The following is a 23,065-nucleotide window of genomic DNA, read 5'->3' as shown; positions in this document are numbered from 1 at the left end:
TAAATAATTACATTCCAGCCAGAAGATGGACTGTGGTGGTTTTCAAAATGTCCGCAAACTCTTTAATACACAAGAGATAGTGACTAATTTCCTTCCCCATGAGTGTGAGCTGGATTTCTTGGCTCAATCCTACTGAATAGAAAATAGAAATCCCCATGAGTGTGAGCTGGATTTCTTGCTTCAATCCTACTGAATAGAAAAGAATAGAAGTGATGGCCTGCAACTTCAGAGACTGGGTCTTAAATAGCACTGTGATTTCCTATTGGGTCTACCGTCTCTTGGGTCGCTATTCTGAGGTAAGTCACCTGCCATGTTGTGTAGACACTCAGCTGAGGAGATATTCACATGGCAAGGACTTGAGGCTTCTGTCAACAACCACATGAATAAGACTTGAAGTGGATCCTTCCATGGTAATCATGTTTGTCAGTTCTGGCCAACATCTTGATTGCAAACTTATGAGACACCCAGAGCTAAACCCCCAAGCTAAGCCACTCCTTCTTCTCTCACCCACCAGAAACATGTGAGGTAATAAATCTTCACTGTTTTAAGCTGCTAAGTTTTGGAATAATTTGTTACAAACAAATAGATGAGTAATGAACAGGGGAAAAATATCGCAGTGAGTGACTGACTTCTCATTAGACATAAAGGACACCAGAAGAAATTAGAGCAATATATTCAAAGTCCTGATAGAAAAAAGGTTCCAAAGACAATTCTATATCCACTGAAACTATCCTTCAAAATAAAGGTGATTTTTTGAATTATTCATATTGTTTTTAGAATTCCATTTTAATTTTCCAATTAGGTTTTTTTGGGGGTATTATTTTTATTTTTATACTAGTTGTCTTAGGGATTACACTATACATCCTTAACTTTAGACACTCTACTTCCAATCACTAATGTACTATTTCACATAAATTTAGAAGCCTTGAGACCATTTAGGCCTGTATCCCATGTCCATCTTTTTGTTATAGGTGATACATATAATACATCTATGTAGGTTACAATCCCCACAAGAAAAAGTTATAATTTTAGTTTCAAACATTTATATGTGTAAAAGGAACCAAAAAAGGGTCAAAGAAAAAAAGAGAAATGGCCTTTTGCATTTACCCAAATATTTCTGATGCACTTCATATTTTCTGAGTCTGAGTTTCCATCAGGAATCATTTGCCTTCAGTCTGAAGAACTTCCTTTGCCATTTCTTATAGTGCTGATCTGTTAAAGACAAATTCTTAATTTTTTTTATCTAAAAATATCTTTATTTTGCCTTCACTCTTGAAGGACATTTTTGCTGAATATACAATTCTGGATGGACAGTCTTTTCTTTCATGTCATTAAAGTTGTTCCACTTTCTTCTGCCTCTCTGTTTTCTGATGAGAAGTCATAAGACAGTAAAGGAGGCATGAAAGAACCAAAACCAGAAAATATCACGATAGATGTAGTATCTCTCACATCAACAACTACCACATGAACTTCATGGATCACCACTCCAATGAAAAGGCAGAACTTGTCAGAATAGGTTAAGAAACAACACCCAACTATATGCTGCTTACAAGCAAGGCTCTTTCGATATAAAGACACAGGTTGATAATAAATTGATAGAAAAACATGCATTGTATAAATAGTAACCGTAAGGAGGCTGAAGTGGCAGTATTAATATCAGAAATAAAAGAGATTTCAAAATAGAATGCATTGCCAGAGATAAAGAGAAATACTACATAAAGACAAAATCTAAGGGAATGAGAAATTTCACAATTACAGACAGAAAGGAGATCAGCAGTCGCCTAGGGCTGGGAGGAGGGAGAGAAGATCAAATACAAAGGGGCGTGAGGAAGCTTTTTAGGATGAGGGGACGGTTCTATATGTGGGCTGTGGTAGTAGTTCTGCGAGTGTAAACAATTACTGATATTCAGCCAACTGTTCATGTAAAGTTGTTTAATTTTATTTTATGTAAAGAACTTAAGAGATTTTTTAAATTGTGGAGAAATAAGGGAAAGTAAAGAAAGTTTTGGATAAACAAAAACTGAGAGAACTCATGGCTAGCAGTCCTGCAATAAAGTACTTTTAAAGGAAGTCTGCTGTGCTCAAGGGAAATGACACTAAATGATAACTCAGATATACAGAAAGGAATAACCAGCAACCGCTCCTATATTTTACTGGCCGTAGTTCAATGTTACCTTAAGCAGATGGTGAAAAGTTAAAAATGCAGGATTCGAGTCTTACAAAAACAGTAAAAAATTAATGGAAAAAATATAGCTAAAAAGTCACTAGAAGAGATAAAATCATAAACAAAAAGTATTTGCTTGAAACAAAGAAAGGTAGAAAAGGAGGCACAGAAACGAATAAGAAATGAGAAAAATCAAAAACAAATAGCAAAATGATAGACCCAAATTCTACCATATTAATAATAATATTAAATATAAATTGACTAAAACTCCAATCAAAATGTTGAGATTATCACACTGGATAAATATAAAGACAGACTATATGCTCTATATCATAGAAAAACTTTAAATACAAAGCCAAAAATAGGTTAAAAGTTAAAGGGTGAATGAATATGCCATGTAAATAGAAAGAATAAGATAACTGTAATGTCTGTATTACTATGAAGTGAAACAGACTTTAACATAATGAGTATCTCTAGAGACAAAGAAGGACTTTTTACAATAATAGGTCAGGATCACAAGAGGACAGAAGTGATAAATGTATGCATACCTAACTACAGAGCTCCACAGCAGATGAAGCAAAAAGTGGTAGACAAATTAACAATTATATTTACAGATCAATATTCCTATCTCATTAATAGAACAACTAACAAAAAACAAGAATAAAGAAGACTTAAACATATTGTGAGTCAACTTGAGCTAAATAACATGCATGGAGTATCACATTCAGCAAGAATAGAATAGACATTTTTTCCAAGTGTGCATGGAACATTCATAAAAATAGAACATATTCTGGCCCTTAAATAAGTCTCAATAAATTTAAAGGGATTGAAATTATAGTGTATATTCTCTGACCACAATGACATTAAATTAGAAAACCATGACATAAAGATATGCAGAAAATCCCCAAATATTTGGAAATTAATAAACAGATTTCAAAGTCATGGGTTACCATGCGTTAAAGAAGAAATCACAAGAGAAATTAGATTTATTTTTAATCGAATCAAAATGTAATTTTCATTTACATTAGGATAGGGTGCTGGCCCAGTGGCCTAGTGGTTAGGTTCATGCACTCCCCTTTGGCAGCCAGGGGTTCCCCAGTTCGGATCCTGGGCGCAGACCTAGCACCACTTGTCAAGCCAGGCTGAAGTGACATCCCACATGAAGGAACCAGAAGAACCTACAACTAGGATATACAACTATGTACTGGGGGCCCTTGGGGAGAAAACAAAAGAGGAAGATTGGCAACAGATGTCAGCTCAGGGCCAATCTTCCTCAGAAAAAACATTTGTAGGATGCAGGAATAGCAGTGTTTAGAGGGAAATTTAGAACATGAAATGGACAATAAGAGACTATTCTAAACAACTTAAGCAAATAGATTTGATAACTAATATTAAACGGACAAATTCCTTTAAAGGCACAGATTACCACACTGCATTAGGAAAGCTAAACAATTGGTATGAATAAAGAAATTAAATTCATAATTTAAAAATACTCCACAAAGAAAACTCCAGGCTCAGATGACTTCCCTGGTGAATTTCATCAAACATTTAAGTATCAACACCAGTCCCAAACAAAATCTTGGAGAAAATAAGGGAGAGAGAAACACTTTCCAAATCATTTTATGAGATTAATATTATGCTAATACTAAAACCAGACAAAGATACCAAAACTTCAGACCAAAGTCTCTCATGAATCCTAAAGGAAATATCAGCAAATTGAATCCAACACATTATGAACAAGTAAGTTTTTTGTGTTTTTTTTTTTAGGAAGACTGGCCCTGAGCTAACATCTGTGCCCATCTTCCTCTACTTTATTTGCGGGACACCTGACACAGCATGGCTTGACAAGCAGTGCATAGGTCTGTTCCCAGGATCCAAACTGGCAAACCTCAGGCCACTGAAGTGGAGAGCACAAACTTAACCAAATTGCCACTGGACCAGCCCCTGACCAAGTAAGTTTTATCTTAGGATGCAAGTTTGGAGGAATATGTAGCCATCAATCTAATGTATCATATTAATAGAATAAAGAACAATAACCATAGGATCCTCTCCATGCAAAAAAAAAAAAAAGCATTTAAAGCAGACGGTACCTATTCATGATAAAATCTCTCAGCAAACTAGGAATAAAAGGCCACTTCTTTGATTTGATCAATGGCATCAATGAAAAACCTACAGCTGACATCAAACTTTATGGTGAAACTGACTACTTTCTACTCAAGATATTGAACAAGGCAAAGATGTTGGTTTTCTTCATTTCTATTACACACTGTACTAGAGATCCTAGCCAGAGCAGTAAGGCAATAAAAAGAAATAAAAGGGATACATGTTGTAAACAGAAGTAAAGTCTTAATATGCAGCTGACATGATTGTGTCCATAGAAATTCCTCAGGCAAAGAAAGCTTCTAGGACTAATAGGTGAATTTAGCAAGATTGCAGTGTATAAGGACAATTGTATTCTATGTACCAGCAATGCAAAATTAGGAAAATGAAAAATTTTAAATTCCATTTATAATAGAATCAAACAAAATATTTAGGTATCAATTTAAAGAAAGTGTGCAAGATTTGTACACTGAAATCTACATAGCACCAGTGAGGGAAAGTAAATAAAAATGAAATATATGGAGAGAAATACCATATTCAAGGATTGGAATACTCCTTCTAGTTAACGCATCAGTTCTCCCCAAATTGATCAATAGATTAAATGCAACTCAATCACAAATTCTAAATGCCAATTAAAATTCTAGCACATTGTGTAAAAGAAATGTCGAGCTGGTTATATAATTTATATGCAAATACAAAGGACTTTGAATAGTCAAAATAACTTTTTGAAAAGAAGAAGTAACTTGGAGGATGCACACGACTTGATTTCAAGGCTGACTACAGGCTCCAGTAATCAAAGTGAAGTGATGCTGGCATGAGGACGGTCTGGATCAATGGAGTAGAACTAAGAGTGAAGTGGAACCACGCATACGTGCTCAGGAACAGCAGGAAAGGTAATTCAACGGGGAAAGGGTGGTCTTTTCCACAAACGATGCTGGAGCAAAGTGACACACAGAAAAGAATGAACACCGTACACAAGAACTAACTGGAAATGGAGCACAGACCTAAACACAACATCTCAAATTATTAAACTTCTAAAACAGTGCTAACCAATAGAAAATCATTTGAACCACATATCTGAGCCACAGATGTAATTTAAAATTTTTGGTAGGCACATGTAAAAAAGTAATGGTTGAAGATAATTTTAATATTTGGTGTAACCTACAGCAATCACAACATAATTTATGCACATAACCAATTAAAGATTATTGATGAGCTATTTTACATTCTTTTTCTCAACCTTACCTTTCTTGAAATTGTTCTGAGCCTCCAGGAGTTGAATATTCTCTAATTTTATGTCCTGCCAAGAGTGACTTTACTCCAGATCCAGCTATCCTAGGATTTGCTGACCACATCAAAATCACTTACCCCTCAAACTCGATGCAGGAGAGAGTGAGCACAGAGACAGAGTTGGGGGTAGGACCCCACCTCAGATTCCTCCCTCCTCTCCCAGCTTTACTCCACTCACAGGCCCTTCATCCTCCTTCAATCTCCAGGATTTCATGAATCTCACAAAGGGGGAGCAGGTCATGAGATATTTACAAATCCAGATCCCCACAATTCCTCTACAGGAAGTCCTGCCTGCAGTCTGCCCACTCCCATTCCTGCTGGAGCCTCAGTGCTTCCCCAGTAGAGTCCCAGGCCTGTGCAGAGGGTGACCTAGAACACTCTTCCTCCCTGTAACCACAGGGCTCACTCCCTCACCTCCTTCAGGACTCAGCTCAAATGTCACCTCCCAGGAAAGCCTCCCCTGAGGATAATATTTAACATTACAACCAGCTCCCTCATCTTCCCTACTGTTCTTTTCAGCACGTAAGCTCCATGAGGGCAGGGTTTTGCCTGAGTTGGTTTGATACATCCCAAAGGACCTAGAATAGTGCCTGGCACAGAGAAGATGCTCAGTAAGTATGTGTTCATGAATGAAGAAGCATAGGGACCAGATCTCCTCAAAGGTGAGTCTGACACAGGAGAGGTGAGCGATTCCCTGGGAACTGGTTGGGGGAGGGGGCGGCTCTTTCAGTTGGGAGGGGGAGGAGCTGCTCACTGGCTCATCCCAGGCCAGAGTCAAGCAGGCAGAAGGCCACACAGAGCCCCGTCACACTTCGCATGCAACCAAAGCACACGGCCAAGGACTAAGTCAGACTCCAGCTGCCTCCGCAGACCCCTGCACTCCGAGGGCACCCTGGATAGCTAGCAGGATTCTTAGGTGGAGAAGTCCTCCAGGGCCCAGTCTCATCTCCAGAATCAGCTGATTCTGTGCAGCTGGAAGGCGTGGCTCAGCTGCAGCCTGTGGGTCCCCGGGGAGCCCTCTCCTGACCTGTGACCCCCAGGCTCTAGGTCATTCGGCAGGCCTAGAAATTAGATTTGGGTCCAGGACTGCAAGACCTTCGATGTCAGGGGTTGGAGGTGGCAGGCAGCAAGGACTGAGGGATCAAAATAACAGGTCAGTGTCTACTTAGGTCCACAAAGGGGAAGAAGAGGCAGGGTGCCAGGGTCCTGGTCTCTAGGGGCTGAGGTGTAGAGGCGGGGCACACTCCAGGCTCTAAAGGGTGGGGGTTTTAACGCCTGGGCAAGAACTCACCCTTGGTGTCCTTGGGGACGGTATTCAGATCCGTGGTCCTTGAGGCCTGGAGAATGGGGAGGAAACCACTCGGGTTCCAAGGGAGATGTTAGATAGAAGCCTGGGCCCCAACTCATCATTGCTCTCCTTCTAGTCCACTGTAGTCTCCAGACTCCACCCCATGTCCTGCCCTCCGCCCTGCAGAACACAGTCTCCATGGCCGCCAGCAGCTGGACAGCTCCCCATCCCTGGCCTCGGGGCATTCTCTATGGAGCAGCAGTTCCTCCTATCTTAGCAGATAAAGAGAAGGTGTACAGGTAGCCGAGGGCTGTGAAACAACGATGGACTCAGACACGGTTGTGAAGTCATCGTGCAGGGAGCGGGACACTGGAAATCCAGGAATCAGGGCCAGGGCTGTTTCCTTCAGGGAGTCACAGGCCTTGCTCTTCCCTCCTCTCAGTTCCTTCATTCTCTCAGTGACCCCAGCATAAGGTAGTCAGCGGTTGAGGGGAGGGTCTTGCTCTGGAAGAGAGGAAGCCCCTTAATCACCTCCCCCCTCCTCTTCTCTGCCCTTCTTGCCAAGTGTGTTTGAGTTATATCACACCATAAGTATGGAAAAATGCCAAACCGAAGTATAGCTTACCCACTAATTATAGGGTCAATTATAGAGCCCAGTTACAACACCTGTGCAATTACCAGCAGCAGAAAATAGAGACCCCAGGGCCCCTGTGCCTCTCCCCACACAGAACCCAGTCCCCCCTACACAGGTGTCCACTAAGGTGACCTATTCCCCTGCCCCTTTCCTCTCTGGTTCCTCCCTGTCTACTCCTGTTGGCCTCCATCCTCCTAATGTCCCTCCCTTTGCTCACTTCAGGAGCCTCCCCATCTTCCTAGACCATTACCCTGGGGATCTCTTCCTCTTCCTCCCCATCGTCCACACCATCCTCAGGATGGAGAATCTAGGATTGATCCCCTGGAGGAGGAGACTTCATCCCTGGAAGCAGCCGCAGGAAGAAGTGACAGGGACTCTGGGGTTCAAGGGCTCATCCAGGAGACTGTGGGCACCCAGAATGTTTGCAGGGTCCACCCTGGACCTGGGAACCAGCTTTTATGGCCTGGAGATCTGCTCATTCGTCCCTGAGGCCAAAGCCCATGGTTATTCAATGGAGAGAAAAAGTCTATGGTCAGCATGTATTTGGGGAAACAATTTGGACTCTGAACCTTACACTGGAGTGGGGGCTCCTCCTCTTGTGCACAGCCCTGTCCTGCTTATGGGAGCCCAAGGAGACCCTCAGGAGGTCCCCAGGGAAGGGGCCAAAGGGGACCTCTGGTCTTCTGTTCTCAGCCCTGTGGCCACACGGGGGCGCCACCACCCTGTTTTCCTATTCTCACAGCCAGGGGAGAGGATGGGCTGTGGTCTGATCAGGCAGAGGTGGCTGATCTGGAGGCTGGACATCAATGGGGGATGAAGATGCCATCTGAGCAGCCCTGGGCTCAGGCTCGGGGGTGCCACAGGGATTGGAGGAGAGGGAGCTCTGGAGCCCTGCCCTGCATCTGAGGCTTCCATCTTTTCTCCCACAACCCCTCTCTCCAGCCCCTTGATAACAACACTCTGGAAAACTGAAAAAGAGATCATGTTTTTCTTCCACTCCCTATTCCTTTTCTAAGGGCTATTTTAAAAAATAAACTCTTTTATTGTAGAATACATAAATGGAGGTTTACAGAAAAGTTGCAAAGTTAGTACAGAGTTCCTGTGTGTCCCACACTCAGTTGTCCCTGTTGTTAACGTCTACATCACTGTCATACATTTGTCACAGCTAATGAAGCAATATTGATACATTATCACTAAACTCCACACTTTATTTGGATTTCATCAGGTTTTCTTTTTTCTGTTCCAGGATCCCATCCAAGTTACCACATTACGTCCCAGTCACGTCTCCTTCAGGCTCCTCTGGCTGTAACCGTTTCTCAGACTTTCCTTGTTTATTTTTTTTTTTTAAGATTTTATTTTTTTCCTTTTTATCCCCAAAGCCCCCCGGTACATAGTTGTGTATTCTTCGTGTGGGTCCTTCTAGTTGTGGCATGTGGGACGCTGCCTCAGCGTGGTTTGATGAGCAGTGCCATGTTCACGCCCAGGATTCGAACAAACGAAACACCAGGCCGCCTGCAGCGGAGCGCGCAAACTCAACCACTCGGCCACGGGGCCAGCCCCTAGACTTTCCTTGTTTTTTGATGATGTTGACATTTTTGAGGAGTGCTGCTCATCTATACTGTAGACTGTCCCTCAATTTGCATTTGGTCGACCAAGGCTATGGATTTGGGGAACAAGCCCACAGGGGTGAATTGCCATTCTCAACACAGCATATCAAGGGTATATAATACCCACTCGATTGACCACTGATGATGTTAACCTTCCCCACCTTGCTGAGGTCGTGTTTCCCAGCTTTCTCCCTGTGAAGCTCCTATTTTCTGTGTCCCTCTCCACACAGTAGTCTTGGGAAGGAAGTCACTGTGTGAAGCCCACATTTAGAGGGTGTTCTGCTATAAACATTTGCATGCAGGTGTTTGGACAAATGTAAGTTTTCCAATGAGTTGGATAAAAACCTAGGAGAGTGATCAGTAGGCTGCATGGTAAGTCTATGTGTAGCTTTAAAGTGTCGACGCAAATAATCTATAACCAATCTATAGACAAGAAAAATAGAGTGGTGCTTCCTGAGCTGAGGACTAGCCCAAAAACACCATCTCCAGCAGGGAAGCAAGCACCCAGGGAAGCATGGTTTACGGCACAGTTACATCCCGTTTCAGAACAAAGTTACATACAGCAAGCATGACAGGAATACAATTTTTTTCCCAAAGTCACAAGGAGGTGTTTGGCTGCAGTTTAGCAGGTACATGACAGGTCAACTTGACCTTGGGCCTCTGGGAAGAAAAGCATATCTTCAAAGAAGTTTTGGTATCGGCATGAGAGAAAGGGAGACATTACATCCTCCTCTTTAAAGAGTGCATTATTTGCTTTGGGAAAATGTTGGAAACAGATGGACAACGCGTGTTTGGTGGGCCATAAGTCAGATGGCTCTGGGAAAAATAAGTTTCAGCCAAATCACATTTAAACCAGAATGACTTCCCCATATACCTCTATATGTGAAAACTTACAATTCTTATTAATCAGAAGAAACTGCAGAATATCTCCCATAATGGCTGTGCTGTTTTGTGTTCCTGCCCACAATGAACGAGGGTTCCTGTCGTTCCACATCCTCGTCAGCACTTGGCATCACCAGTTTTTGGATTTAGGATATGCTAATAGGTGTGTAATGGTTATCACTGTTGTTTTCATTTGCATTTCCAGGTGACATATGATGTTGTCTTTTCATGTTTATTAGCCATCCATGTATCTTCTTGGATTAGGCGTCGGTTCAGACTTTTGCTCATTTTTTAATTGAGTTGTCTTCTTATTGTTGAGTTTTAAGTGTTCTATATATATTTAAAACAAGTCCCTTGTCAGATATATTATTTGCAAATATTCTCTCCCATGTCTGTCCTGAGTCCATTTACTGACGTGACAGTACACATTAATGCATAGATATATTTTAATGGGAATAGGAATGAGAAATTGCTAACTGTGATGGTTTCTGGGTAGAGGACTTGGGTGACTAGGAGATGGGGACAGATGATGTGACATATATTTGTATATATTCATGAGTTGCATTTGAATTCTCTTGTATGTGCATGAACAATGTTTTCAAAATACATTGCATTAAAATCGCTCACACTTGTAAAACACTTGACAGATCACCCTCACATCATGGGTTAAGATTCTGATCCTCTACTCGAGGACCAATCAACTTTTCGCTCAACTATTTGGCTTTAAAATTGCCATTTCTGAAAAAGGTGGGCTAGATTGTATGGACCAACCCTCCCCCTGAAAATAGCTAAAAATGAAATGTAAACTATAAAAACCGTCTTCTTAAAAGCATTAGGACTGATGAGATACCAATAAACAACCACAACCCGAAAATAAGGGAAAGATCCTGCTTGGCCTCCACATAGTACAGCGTCCTGAGAGATGGAGCAAAGGCTCTGTGAGCTCATTGCCCAGACATGGAGCCCAGCACTTTCAGCTCTGAGCCCCGAGCTCTGGACTTTCCTACCCATCCACCTTCCCTTTTAAAATTTAAACAAAGCTTTTATATTCTGATTATGAGATATATGTATAGTGTACGATATATGTTATACTGCATATTCACTGCAGAAAAATAATAAAATGTTAAAAGTTATAAATGACAAAGTAAAAGTAACTGCAATCCTCACCTTGGAGATACTCTGTTGCAGTTTCTCCTGGTCTAATGTATCCTCCTGCTGCTGCCCCAGGGCTAGAACTCTCTCTCTAAGCTGATGAGCACAGAGCTCAATGGCCCCAGCCCTGCTCTCTCCAGATGCCATTTCCTGAGGCAGTTCACTCTCACTCCTCCTGAGGGGGCTGTTTCTCACTTTCTCCTCCCTCCTCAATCCCCCCCTCCCTCCCCACTCCCGACTCTAAAGTGGTGAGTTTATTTCTTTTTTCACTCAAAGAAGGACTAGGTGAGAACTGCATCATCATCCCCTCACACCCCACATCTGTACCTGTATCCTCTGCCTTCACAGCAGTGATGATGGATGGTCCTGCTCCTAAGGCCACCTCTCAGCTGGGGCACAGGATCAGGTCCTTCCCTCCCCTGCATCATCAACTTCCCGCTCGCTACTGGCTCATTCATTCCTGGATACAAACATGCCATAATATGTCCTATTTTTTAAAAAAATAAACTAAATCAAAACAAAATCCTCTCATAAAAATCTACCACTCAATCCCATGTCACCTTCCAACCTGCTCTATTTTTGTGACGCTCCTCATAGGATAATTTCTCAGTCCATTCTCTCACCCACCATGTTGTCTTTTTATTTTTACCAAGTATCCATTTGCACATAGTTTAAAAGGTCCAATACTTCCACAAGGCTTGTTAGGAAGAGAAATGTCCCACCCCCATTTCCTGAATCTCAGAGACAACTGGTTTCAGTTCTTTTAGCGGATTCTCTGTTACTTCTTTGCTTCTAAATAGAATACTTCTAATACTCCTTTTTTCTTATTCAGTTTTATGCATCTTCTTTAGTGAATTGACTCTTCTTTCACACTCCCCCATCCTCCCAATATAATTACTGTAAAACTGATTAGCTCAATGTGCAGTGTCTGCATTATTAGGACCAGTAAACATTAGTCACAACTGAGCATTTAGGAAACTATGATGTCTTTCCCTTTCTTGAATCAACTTTTCATGTTCTTTGCAGTTAGTAAATATCTTGTTCCTTCATTTGCTTAGTTTCTGTTGTATTCATGATTAAATCATTCCACTACTCTCCCCAGAGACTAAGTGTTCACAAATATATTTGAGCACATTAGGTATTCTACCAACTTGATCTTTGTGAAGACACCTGTCCCACAGCCCTCAGTCCTGCCACATGTGGACTGGTTCCCTGCTCTCCTGGGGCAGGGCTGACATCCCGGATCTCTTTCACCTCATCCTGGGAGCCCTTTGCTTCTTTGTTCTAGCTCCCCTGTTGCCTGGATCCCATTTTTGCCCTTTTTTGGTTTTCTCCATCATTGTTCCCCACTTTGCCCAGTAATATCCTGAGGAAGGGAACATGGAAAGGAAAACCTTGAAACCCTAAACATCTGAAATGTCTTTAGGTTGCCCCGGCCCTTACCCACATCTTAACCTCATAGAGAAATCCACATTGCAATATTTCTTCCTCAGAATTTGGAAGGCATTGCTGAAATTCTTCTAGCCTCTAGCCCTGTGTTTGTTGCCTCCTGAAGTTTTCAAGGTCTCTACTTTTCTATCCTCTTTCTGAAATTTCATTGTGATTGTCATGGTGTCGGTCTGTTTTCACCTACTGTAGTAAGAACTTGGTTAGGCCATTCAAAATGTAAACTTTATCTGTAACCTCCAAGAAATTTTCCTGAAATATTTTTTATCATGTCCTACTCTCTATTCTTTCAAAACTGATATTATTAACATGTTGGAATCCTATCGATAGACTAATATTCTCATAGGTCTTCTCTCCTGCTTGCCTTGACTTCTCCATCTGAACCTTTTAGTGGGAGTATGACTTTATTCTTCTAGTTCATCTACTGAATTATTCATTTCTATGATTATATTTTTAATTTTAAGTGCTCTTCCTTACTCTATGATTGTAAATAATTGTATATAGCTCTGTTCCTGTTTCATATGTCATATAGCTCTTACATCTTCTATTCATTATCAATAATAGTGGTAGGGGACCTGTTAGGTCTCCTGGTTATCTGCTTTCATGATAACATGAAATTTTTTCCTCATAGCTCTTAGCTCAGTAGTGATTTCATTTATCTTTGTCATTTCTGCTAAATGTCCACCTTCTCATGACAATGCAAGCCCCATACCACCAGGGTCTTATTTTGCTCTTCATGTATCTCCTGACTCTAGCTGATCCTGATCCACTGGAGGCCTCAAAATACATGCTGGTTGATGCACTTTACGGTGGTTTGGACCATTAATTCACACCGCTGCTTGAGGTCCTCCTGAGCCGTGAATCTAGTGGCCTCCTGTCATAAAACGTTCTGGAAAATTGAAACAGTTTATTTGCATGGGGTGCAGAGTCATCCTGCCACCAACAGTGGACAGAGAATCAATGAAAGACAAGTCAACAAAGCTCTGAGAGAAAACTCTCTGGGTTCAACCTTGGCTCCAGCATCTCCTAAACCTCTCTGAGTCTCCCTCCCTCTGTTCATACAAAGGGATCACATGTTGGGAGCCTCATGGGTTTGCTTTGAGGATTAAATTTGACCCTCTATGTAAATCATGGCATCATTGCCTGAGACATATTATGTGTGCCACTATTCATAGTGACCATCATTATACAAATTATAGCATTGAGACAATTCTATTCTTTTGCTTCTATAAACCACTATTCAAGAAACGTCCTTGAATACATATTTTTGAGAACATGTGTGATTATTCCTCAGCATAAATTCCTAAAGAGAAATTTCTGCATCAAAATTTAAGTCAATTTAAGTTGTTGAGACATTTTTCAAAAGTACCATGTAGACATTTTGTACCAGGTTTCAATCCCATCAATCTTTACCACAGTGTACTTTCCATGCCCTCTGGTAAATACTATCATCGCTTGCTTTCCTCTTTGGCAAGCTGATAGATTTTTATTATTTATTCTCATTTCTTATTCCACATTCTCATTTTGTTTCCATTTATTTATTACTACAATATTTGTTTCACATTTGCATTGCTTTTTCCCACATTGTTTTCAATATTCTTTAATTATTTTTGGGGGGGAAGAGGTTACCTTAAAATACAGAATTTAGAAAGAAGGAAAAGTAGCCCCAACATCAGGAACTGGTCTGACACTTACCGCTAGGCCTCAGTGTGGTCAGAAGCTGGCCCGGTGCTCACCACCTGGTGTGCTATTCTGTTGGACATAAGTCTTCTCACAGAACATCAACATCAGACAAGCACATACTGAGAACATGACAAAGTGAGACAAAACAAGAACACTACATCACTTTGTCTCAGCACAGACTAAAACAAGGCACTGCGCAACTCACAAAATACCAGACGTCTCCCCGTGCTGGCTCATATGAGCGACCGCTGCTTCTTTCCAGTCACAGCCTTATCCTTGCTCTAGTCGGCCCTGTCTATAGATAAGATTTATTGAGATGCCCAATCACAGAATTGCCCCCACTTCCTGACAACATGCAATCTAGAGTGAGCCCCTGCTTCCATAGATCATCCCCAAATCACCAGACCAAAGCCCAAATCCTATGAGTGTTCTAACACCTTCATGCTAAGAGGCACTGTGGTCCCCAATGGTGTGTGTTCTCCCACAAGGTAACAAGTAATACATCCAACCTGTTGGCTCACAGATGTGCTCCTGGTGGCCTTTGGCTGAAGAACATTGAGGCATGTCATTACCCTTTTGTCTCTCGAAATTGTTTATGTGTCTTTGAGCTTGATCATGGGCAAGCGTTTGTATCATTGTGAGTATGCGGTTGACACAGACAAGTTTTATGTTTTTCTTTATGGTTTTTCAACTTTGGGTTATGCTTACAGAATTCTTCATTCCACAACTGTAAATATTTCATGGATATTTTCCTCTAGGAGAGAGGTGCAAGGGTGAAGGGAAACAGAGGAAATTGTTGGAATTATGGGGGCAGTATGGGAAGGAGCAGTAGGTGAAGCATTCTCAGGCGGTGGAATCCTCAGGCTGACATCTTCTCTCTGTAATTTTACAAGCAGGTGCAGGGCCTCAAAGTATTTGATGTACGTTGTGTCCAATAAATGCTTTCTCTTGGGCTCAGTGAAGACTTAACCTCTCTGCTTATGTTTTCCAGGTTAGATAACACCACCAAGAGTCCCAGTGTAACACACACAAGGACTAGCTCCAGTGATGGGCATTTATGAATGCCTATGACCTTAAGGTGATAAATCATGTATTGGTTAATGTCTGTACACTCTAGTTGTGAAAATACATATTAATTAAACCTCTTGGGCACGTTATATTTTAAGGATATGTCTAAGACCCACATAGACAAACCCATGATCCCCACATGAAGATAATTTTAATATATATCAACCTATGAGTCACACAGTATCTTTTCTGGAGGAGACTTAAAACTAAGAACATTCTAGATATGCACTGTCCAATATGGTAGCTACTAGCCACATATGGTTATTTAATAAAAGTAAATAAAATGAAAAATTCAACTGCTCAGCACAGTAGCCACATTTCAAGTGCTCAGTAGCTACACACAGCTACTGGCTCCCATATTGGACAGTGCAGACACAGAACAATTCCTTCATCACAGGGTGTTCTATTGGACATGCTGCTCGTCACACTTTGTGGGCCTCAAATCAGATGCATCAGACCCGTGTAAAATGAAAGAGCCAATATTATTTCACTTAGAGATACGTCAGATTTCTGTCTGAGACAAGAATACATATCCAGCTGGTGTATAACAAAACCAACATAGGTCATCAGTGGGTCTGGTGCCTCAGGCACAAACTGTTGCCAGATCCAAAGAGAAAACCTGTCCCTTCACCTCCCGTTCCAGACTGAGGACATTCTCTGGCATCAAATTTCCAGCAAGTGAGTTCTCTTCTAGAGGAGACCAGGGGCAACACTGTAAGTTAAGTTTTGGGAAGCAGGGATTCCAAATTCAGGGAGAGGAATTCTGGGAAATCAAGAGGAGGAAAAGGTGGGGACCAGCTGGGAGACTCTCCCCGCTTCATTCAGAACAGCGATTCTCAAAGTGTGGTCTGTGGAACCCTTGAAGTCACTGAGATCTTTTCACGGATCCATGAGGTAAAACTCTTTTCATACCATTACTAGACATCATTCGCCTTTTCAGTATGTTCACATTTGCACTGAGGTAAAAATTAGTAAGAATGGAGGCCGTGGTACCAAACTGCAATGGTAGTTATCTTCACCACCACTTACTTGCAGAAAAAAATACCACTTTCACTTTAAAATGTCCTAAAGCATTCAAAATTATTATCTTTACCAAATCATTATCCTTAAATCCACATTTTAAAAATATCTTACATGATGATGAGGGAAGTACACATAAAGCCTTTCTGCTACTTTCCCACGTACTATGTCCCAACGAGAATAATTTGTGTGAGCTGGGCTAGCCTCTTTTTCATGGAACATCAGTTTTACTTGAAAGAATGAATGACAGGAACTAGGATTATTAGATGTGGTTAATTGGGATGCACTGTCTCAAAACGAACATGATCTTCTTCCTTCAAGAAAATCCACCGACAGGTAACAACTGACAGGACTTACTGCCTTGATCAAAAGGAAGCTCTCAAGAGAAAATGAGAATTTTGGAAAACTTGTGTCCACCATGTAAGCTTGACAGCTTCCCCGTCCTGACAGACTTTCCTGTTGAGATCTGTGGTCACATTAACAAATGTGATATTTTCATAGTTTGTAGTTAAATGCATCAGCACAGGAAGATCCACATAACTTAGTGAAACAGTGCATTACTTTAAAAAATCATACATTAGTGCAAGAGCCAATCAATATGTAACATAGGCCTGTGGATTTTAATGTAACAGAATAGGAAATATTCAATGATACTGTTTCAGGTTCCACCTTGCAAATAACCTGTGAGAAACCGCCACTTGTGTAGTTTCATTTTAGTATCAAAGTTTAATATCCGCAATTATCTGGAAAGGTTATTAAAAATACTACTCCTACATATCTGTCTGAGGCGGTATTTTTTTCATATACGTCAACCAAAACAACAGATTAAATGCAGAGCAAATGTGAAGAGCCAGTGGTCTTCTAATACCAGACAAGAAAGAGACTTGCAAAAACATGAAGTGTAAAAAGACCCACTCTTCTCCTACCTTATTCTGGGAAATTGTTATTTTTCAGAAAAACATTATTTCTTTTAACTTGCAGTGGGTTATAAATATTATTCTAAATAAATTAATTAAAATATTTTAAAACTTTTATTCCTAGTATGGTAAATATTGATAGATACAACCAACATAAACAAATTACCCTGGGGGCCCTCGCTAATATGAACACTGTGTGGATATCCTGAAACTAAAGTGCTTGAGAACCGCTGACTCAAACAGCCCCCGGGGCAGGACTCAGGGAGACTGCGTGACAAAGAGCTCTCGCAGCAGGAGGAGAGGGATCAGGGGAAAGTCCCAGGTCCCCGAACGTGGCTCTCAGGGTCTCAGGTTCGAGGGCGGAGTCTGGGCGGGGAAGCTCAGTGTTGGGGAGTCGCCGTCTGCCTGAGATTCACTTCTCCCCTCACAACCTGTCAGCTTCTCCTGCCTGGAGACTCATGACGCGGCCCCAGTTCTCACTCCCATTGGGTGTCCCGTTTCTAGAAAAGCCAATCAGCGTCTCCGCGGTTCCGGGTTATAAAGTCATGACTGAGCAGCCGGGGCTCAGAGTCTCCCCAGATCGTCAGGATGCCCGTTGTGATGCCCCCAACCTTCCTCCTGTTGCTCTCCGGGGCCCTGGCCCTGACCGAGACCTGGGCGGGTGAGCGCGGGGTCGGGAGGAAATGGCCTCTGCGGGGAGCGGAGCGAGGGGACCGCGCAGCGGGGACGCAGGACCCCCGGGGAAGGCGCGTCTCCGCGGACTCAGCCGCAGGCCCACCCAGCGCGCCCCTCCTCGTCCCCGCCGCGTCCTGACCCCGCTCCTTCCCGCCCCAGTCTCCCGCCCTCTCCTCTCCCCAACTGGGGTCTCCCGCCCTTCTCCATCCGCCGCCCCTTTTCCGTCTCACGACCCCATCGTCCCCTCCCCCCTCCCGGCCCCGTCACCCTCGGACCCGGGACCCGCGCCGGGAGGAGGGTCGGCCGGGTCTCAGCCCCTCCCCGCCCCCAGGCTCCCACTCCATGAGTTATTTCAAAACCGCCGTGTCCCGGCCCGGCCGCGGGGAGCCCAGGTACCTCGAAGTCGGCTACGTGGACGACACACAGTTCGTGCGGTTCGACAGCGACGCCGCGAGTCCGAGGATGGAGCCGCGGGCGTCGTGGGTGGAGCAGGAGGGGCCGGAGTATTGGGAACAGAACTCGCGGAACTCCAAGGGCCACGCTGAGACTTTCCGCGTGAGCCTGAACAACCTGCGCGACTACTACAACCAGAGCGAGGCCGGTGAGCGACGCGGGCCCGGGTCGAGGTCCCGACCCCCCATCCCCACGGACGGGCCGGGGTCTCCCCGAGTCTCCGGGTCCGAGATTCACCCCGAGGCTGCGGGGCCCGCCCGACCCCCGACCCGGGAAGAGCCGGCGGGGACTTTTCCGCGGTTCCTTTTTCAGTTTAGGTTTAATCTCTGCGGGGCGGGGCCGGGTGGGCGGGGCTGACCTCGGCGCGGGTCAGGGTCTCACACCCTCCAGAAGGTCTCTGGCTGCGACTTGGGGCCGGACGGGCGCCTTCTCCGCGGGTACACTCAGTTCGCTTACGACGGCGCCGATTACATCGCCCTGAACGAGGACCTGCGCTCCTGGACCGCGGCGGACACGGCGGCTCAGATCACCCGGCACAAGTGGGAGGCGGCCGGAGTGGCGGAGGGCTTCAGGAACTACCTGGAGGGCCCGTGCGTGGAGTGGCTCCGCAGATACCTGGAGAACGGGAAGGAGACGCTGCAGCGCGTGGGTACGAGGGGCTGCGGGGCCTCCTGATCTCCGCTGGGACCGGGCTGGCTTCCCACAAAGAGGGAGGAAATGGGATCAGTGTCAGAACACCCTCCCTCAGAAAAGAAAGGAATCCACCCAGGTTTTCATGTTCTTACTAAAGACTCGCCCAGAGGGCCCGCCCTTCTCTAAAGGACAGTGAAGGAATCCAGTTTCTTCAGGAATAGGAGGGGAGACCTTCCCTGAAATCGCCGTCCTTGGTTCCCTTTGACCCTGGCAGCCACCTTGTGAACCATGACTTTCTCTCTCAAGGCCTTGTTATCTGCCTGAAAAGATCTGTGCGACTTTGACTCCAGTTTTTCTGAGTTATTCACCCTCCACCCAGGTCAGGACCGGAAGTCTGTGTTCTCCTGTTTAGAGACCTGAAGGCTTGTACCCTGGGCTCTCACCATTATTCTAGAACTTTCCAAATGATATGAGCTTATCCTGGATCCGCAAGTCCAGGCTTGTGTCTGTTCTGTGCTTCCTCCTTCAAACCAATTGTCCTGTCCGTTCTCAGGATGGTCGCGTGAGTGATGCTTTAGTGGCCCATGGAGGGAACTGAAACTGAATTTTCTGATTCCTCTCCTCAGACTCACCAAAGACACATGTGACCCACCACCCCATCTCTGACCGTGAGGTCACCCTGAGGTGCTGGGCCCTGGGCTTCTACCCTGCGGAGATCACCCTGACCTGGCAGCGTGACAGGGAGGACCTGACCCAGGACACAGAGCTTGTGGAGACCAGGCCTGCAGGGGACGGGACCTTCCAGAAGTGGGCAGCTGTGGTGGTGCCTTCTGGAGAGGAGCAGAGATACACGTGCCATGTGCAGCACGAGGGGCTGCCTGAGCCCCTCATCCTGCCATGGGGTAAGGAGGGAAGCCATAGGTTCGGAGCCTCTTCTCAGGGAAATCAGGAGCCCTTCTGGAGACCTTCAGCAGGGTCAGGGCTGAGGCCTGAGGTCAGGGCCCTCACCTTCCCTTCCCCTTCCCAGAGGTGCCTCCTCAGTCCACCATCCCCATCGTGGGCGTCCCTGCTGGCCTGGGTCTCCTTGGAGCTGTGGTGGCTGGAGCTGTGATGTGGAGGAAGAAGTGCTCAGGTAGGGAAGAGGGTTTGGGATCTGAGTTTTCTTGTCCCACTGGGGGTTTCAAGAACCAAGCAGAACTTGCCCTGCCCTGTTAATGGGAAGTGCCATCCACACAAGTGCTCGCCACTCTAGCCTGATTGCTAACACTGTTTTCTAAAGCACTTATGAAAATGAAAGAGATTTTTTCACCTTGATAATTCTGGTGCTGGGGACCTGATTCCCAGCAGGCGAAGGTCAGAGGGAAGGTCACTGCTGAGGACAGACCTCCAGGAGGGCATTGGTCCAGTCCTCACACATCTCCTTTCTCATGTTTCTCAATCCTGCCCTGGGTCTTCAGTCATGGTTCTGGAAACTTCCCTGTGGTCCAGGACTAGGGGCTTCCTCTAGGATCTCATGGCCCAGCCTTCTTCATGTTTTCTTCCCACAGGTGAAAAAAAAGGGATTTACGTGCAGGCTGCAAGTAAGTTTGAGTTGGGGATTGATCCCTGAGACCCCTGGAATATTGGAGAGAGGAGCCGCAGGGTGGGGAGCTCACTCACCCCATAGTTCCTCCTTTAGTCTCATCTCCTGTGGGCTCTGACCACTTCCTGTTTTGTTCTACCCCAGACAGTGACAGTGCCCAGGGATCTGATGCGTCTCTCACGCAGAAAGGTGAGACTTGGAGGGCCTGAAGTGGGGAGGGGCTTTGGGGCAGAGGGGACACAACTGGTTTATGGGGATTCTTTGGGGCATTTGGAGCATGCAGAGGGCTGTTGAGAATGTCAACACTTAAGTGACTGACATGAATTTGTTCATGATTATTTTCTTTTACAGTGTGAGACAGTGGCCCCGTGGGAGACCAAGTGATGCAAGATTTGTTCACGCTCCCACTTTGTGACTTCACAGCCCCACACTTCTCTTTCTGCAGTTGGCATCTGAGTGTGTGGGGTCCTATTAGCATAATGAGAGGAGGTGGGGAGACAGGCCCACCCCTGGCCACCACAGGACTCCCTCCCAACACCGACCGTTGTGCTTTCCGTATCAAATGTCCTGTTGCAGCAGAGGTGGGGCTGGACCGTCTCCATCTGTGTCTTAACTCCTTGTGGCACTGAGTAGTGATGACTTGCTTCCTTACTGATAATATGAATCTGGACATGAATTTGTTTTTTCTAATTCTTGTCATAAGGGATTGATGTGTTAAGTAAAGAAGAAGATTCCTAAAGTTTGAGAGGGAAAATAAGTGGAAGCACTGAGAACCTTCCAGAATTCGTGAGTGCTGTGCTGAGTCTGTGGCAGGTGGGGACAGGAGAAGGCTGAGAGGAGTGGAGCGTGGACGGGGCCTGTGCGCAGTCACTGCATCCTGGGCTATGATGTTGTGATTCCTTGGCTGGCCCATCTCTCTGCTCCTTTGTTCTGGTGCCTTCTATAGAACCTTGTTCCATCAGTATCTGTGATCACAGGGATGAGGCCATCACCTGGGTGTTGTCGTGTCTTCAGGACCGTGGGCAGCAAGGGCTTCCTGTGACTGGGTCAGCGTAGGCTCTGTCCAGGGTCGGGCCCTCAGCCCCTGCCTCTTGTGTGTTTATACTTTTGTTTCTTTAGCAGTTTTTTTGGATTATGCCTGTTCGTTTTCATGTTTTGAGTTCTGTCTCAGTTTCCTCTGGGTATCCCCATCTCTGACAGCCTCAGGAGTCATCTGGCCTGTCATTGTCCCCATGAGGCCCAGGGTGGCCTCTGCACACAGGAGACTCTGGTAGCGAGAGACAAATTTCTGGACTCATTCTCTTCTTGCCCTCTCTCTAGAGCTTTTTCCTGGATTGTTCTCTCCATCTTTCCACTGTTTTACAGAACCAGAATCTAGAAGTAGTAGACAGGAAGGATTCAATAATTTCTCATCTCACATAAATTCCCATTGGGTTTCCGTCTTCTCTGCAGCTTGCCCCGTCTCTCTGCCCTCAGCCCTCATCATCCTAGTGCTGGCTCTGATCCAAACACATGGATTTATAAAGTTGAATCTCCTTTAGATTCACAGTTGATTGGAAAACTAGGGTCCATAAGCCTAGGACTGTCCTTTCTGAAGAGAGAAATATAATATAATTGTGTGTGTGAGTGTGCAGGAGGGCGGCTGTGGGACGGAGGGAGAAGAGAGCAGCGCTTGTGAGAAAAGTACAGGCGGCACTGATGTCAGTGTGAGCGGAGGTTGTGTTGTAGCTGCTACCAAACAGCATGTGACCTGAGGTTACGTCAGTAAAGATACTGTCTTTAGAATAGGGAGGTGCTCTACACTGGTCATTCATTCAACTGACTTGCCAGATAGATGACAAAGTATTTTTGCATCTAGGAAACCTCAGAGAATTAAAAATTGCCGCCTTGGGGAGCACGTGTTCTAGTGGTGAGGGGCACACTGTATGCTATAAGCATAGTAAAGAAGGGAGGTGTTTATGTGAGAAGTTGTAAGTGCCTTCAGGAAGGTGACCCAGAGTATAAGCATGTGGGGACAGGGAAAGTGGCTGTTTTCCTAGTGCGGGCAGTGTGGCCTCACTGGGAAGGTGACCTTGAGGAAAGATGTGAAGGACATGAGGAATTATCCACGAGGATGTCTGGGGGAAGTTCTTTGAAGGCAGGGGAACCTCCAGTGCAGATGCGCTGGGGCAGGAGTGTGTCTGTGTTTCTGGGAAGAGCGAGGGGACTGGTGTGGCTGGAGCAGAGAATATTGAGATGAGGTCCGAATTACACCCAGGCCATGTAGACCTCGAAGGTAGTGGAAGGTTTTGACTTTTCTTTGAGTAAGATGTGGAGGTGCAAGACTGTCTGAACAGAAAATCAACCTGATACCACTTCTCTTTAGAAGCATCAGTCTGGTGCTGTGCGGAATCAAGAGGTGAAGGACAAGCAACCGGTAGAGAAAACTGTAGGAGACTAGTGCCGTGTCCCAGGCTAGAGATGTTTGTTGC

The 23,065-nt window shown here is 44.7% G+C and overlaps 1 protein-coding gene across 5 annotated transcripts in view; it reads left to right on the top strand.

The window, feature by feature from the left end:
* The window catches only part of LOC106836370 (saoe class I histocompatibility antigen, A alpha chain-like), a 299,619-nt gene that overhangs the window by 185,445 nt on the left and 91,109 nt on the right, over positions 1 to 23,065 (top strand). Inside the window, exons 1-4 of one of the 5 annotated variants that reach the window (XR_011505525.1) lie at positions 20,039 to 20,144; positions 20,560 to 20,592; positions 20,739 to 20,783; positions 20,946 to 21,377. Coding sequence is in view for 3 of the 5 variants with exons in the window: in XM_070516744.1 (XP_070372845.1) it covers positions 20,739 to 20,783; positions 20,946 to 20,950 (50 nt within the window). In the remaining 2 variants the exon portion in view is untranslated. Of the gene's footprint in view, positions 1 to 20,038; positions 20,145 to 20,559; positions 20,593 to 20,738; positions 20,784 to 20,945; positions 21,378 to 23,065 lie in introns of those variants that run through there. The other 4 variants (XR_011505526.1, XM_070516744.1, XM_070516742.1 and 1 more) reach the window with 4 other exon arrangements.

The sequence above is a fragment of the Equus asinus genome, chromosome 8 (genome assembly GCF_041296235.1).
Source record: "Equus asinus isolate D_3611 breed Donkey chromosome 8, EquAss-T2T_v2, whole genome shotgun sequence".
NCBI lineage: Eukaryota > Metazoa > Chordata > Mammalia > Perissodactyla > Equidae > Equus > Equus asinus.
This window is presented reverse-complemented; position numbering and strand designations above follow the sequence as displayed.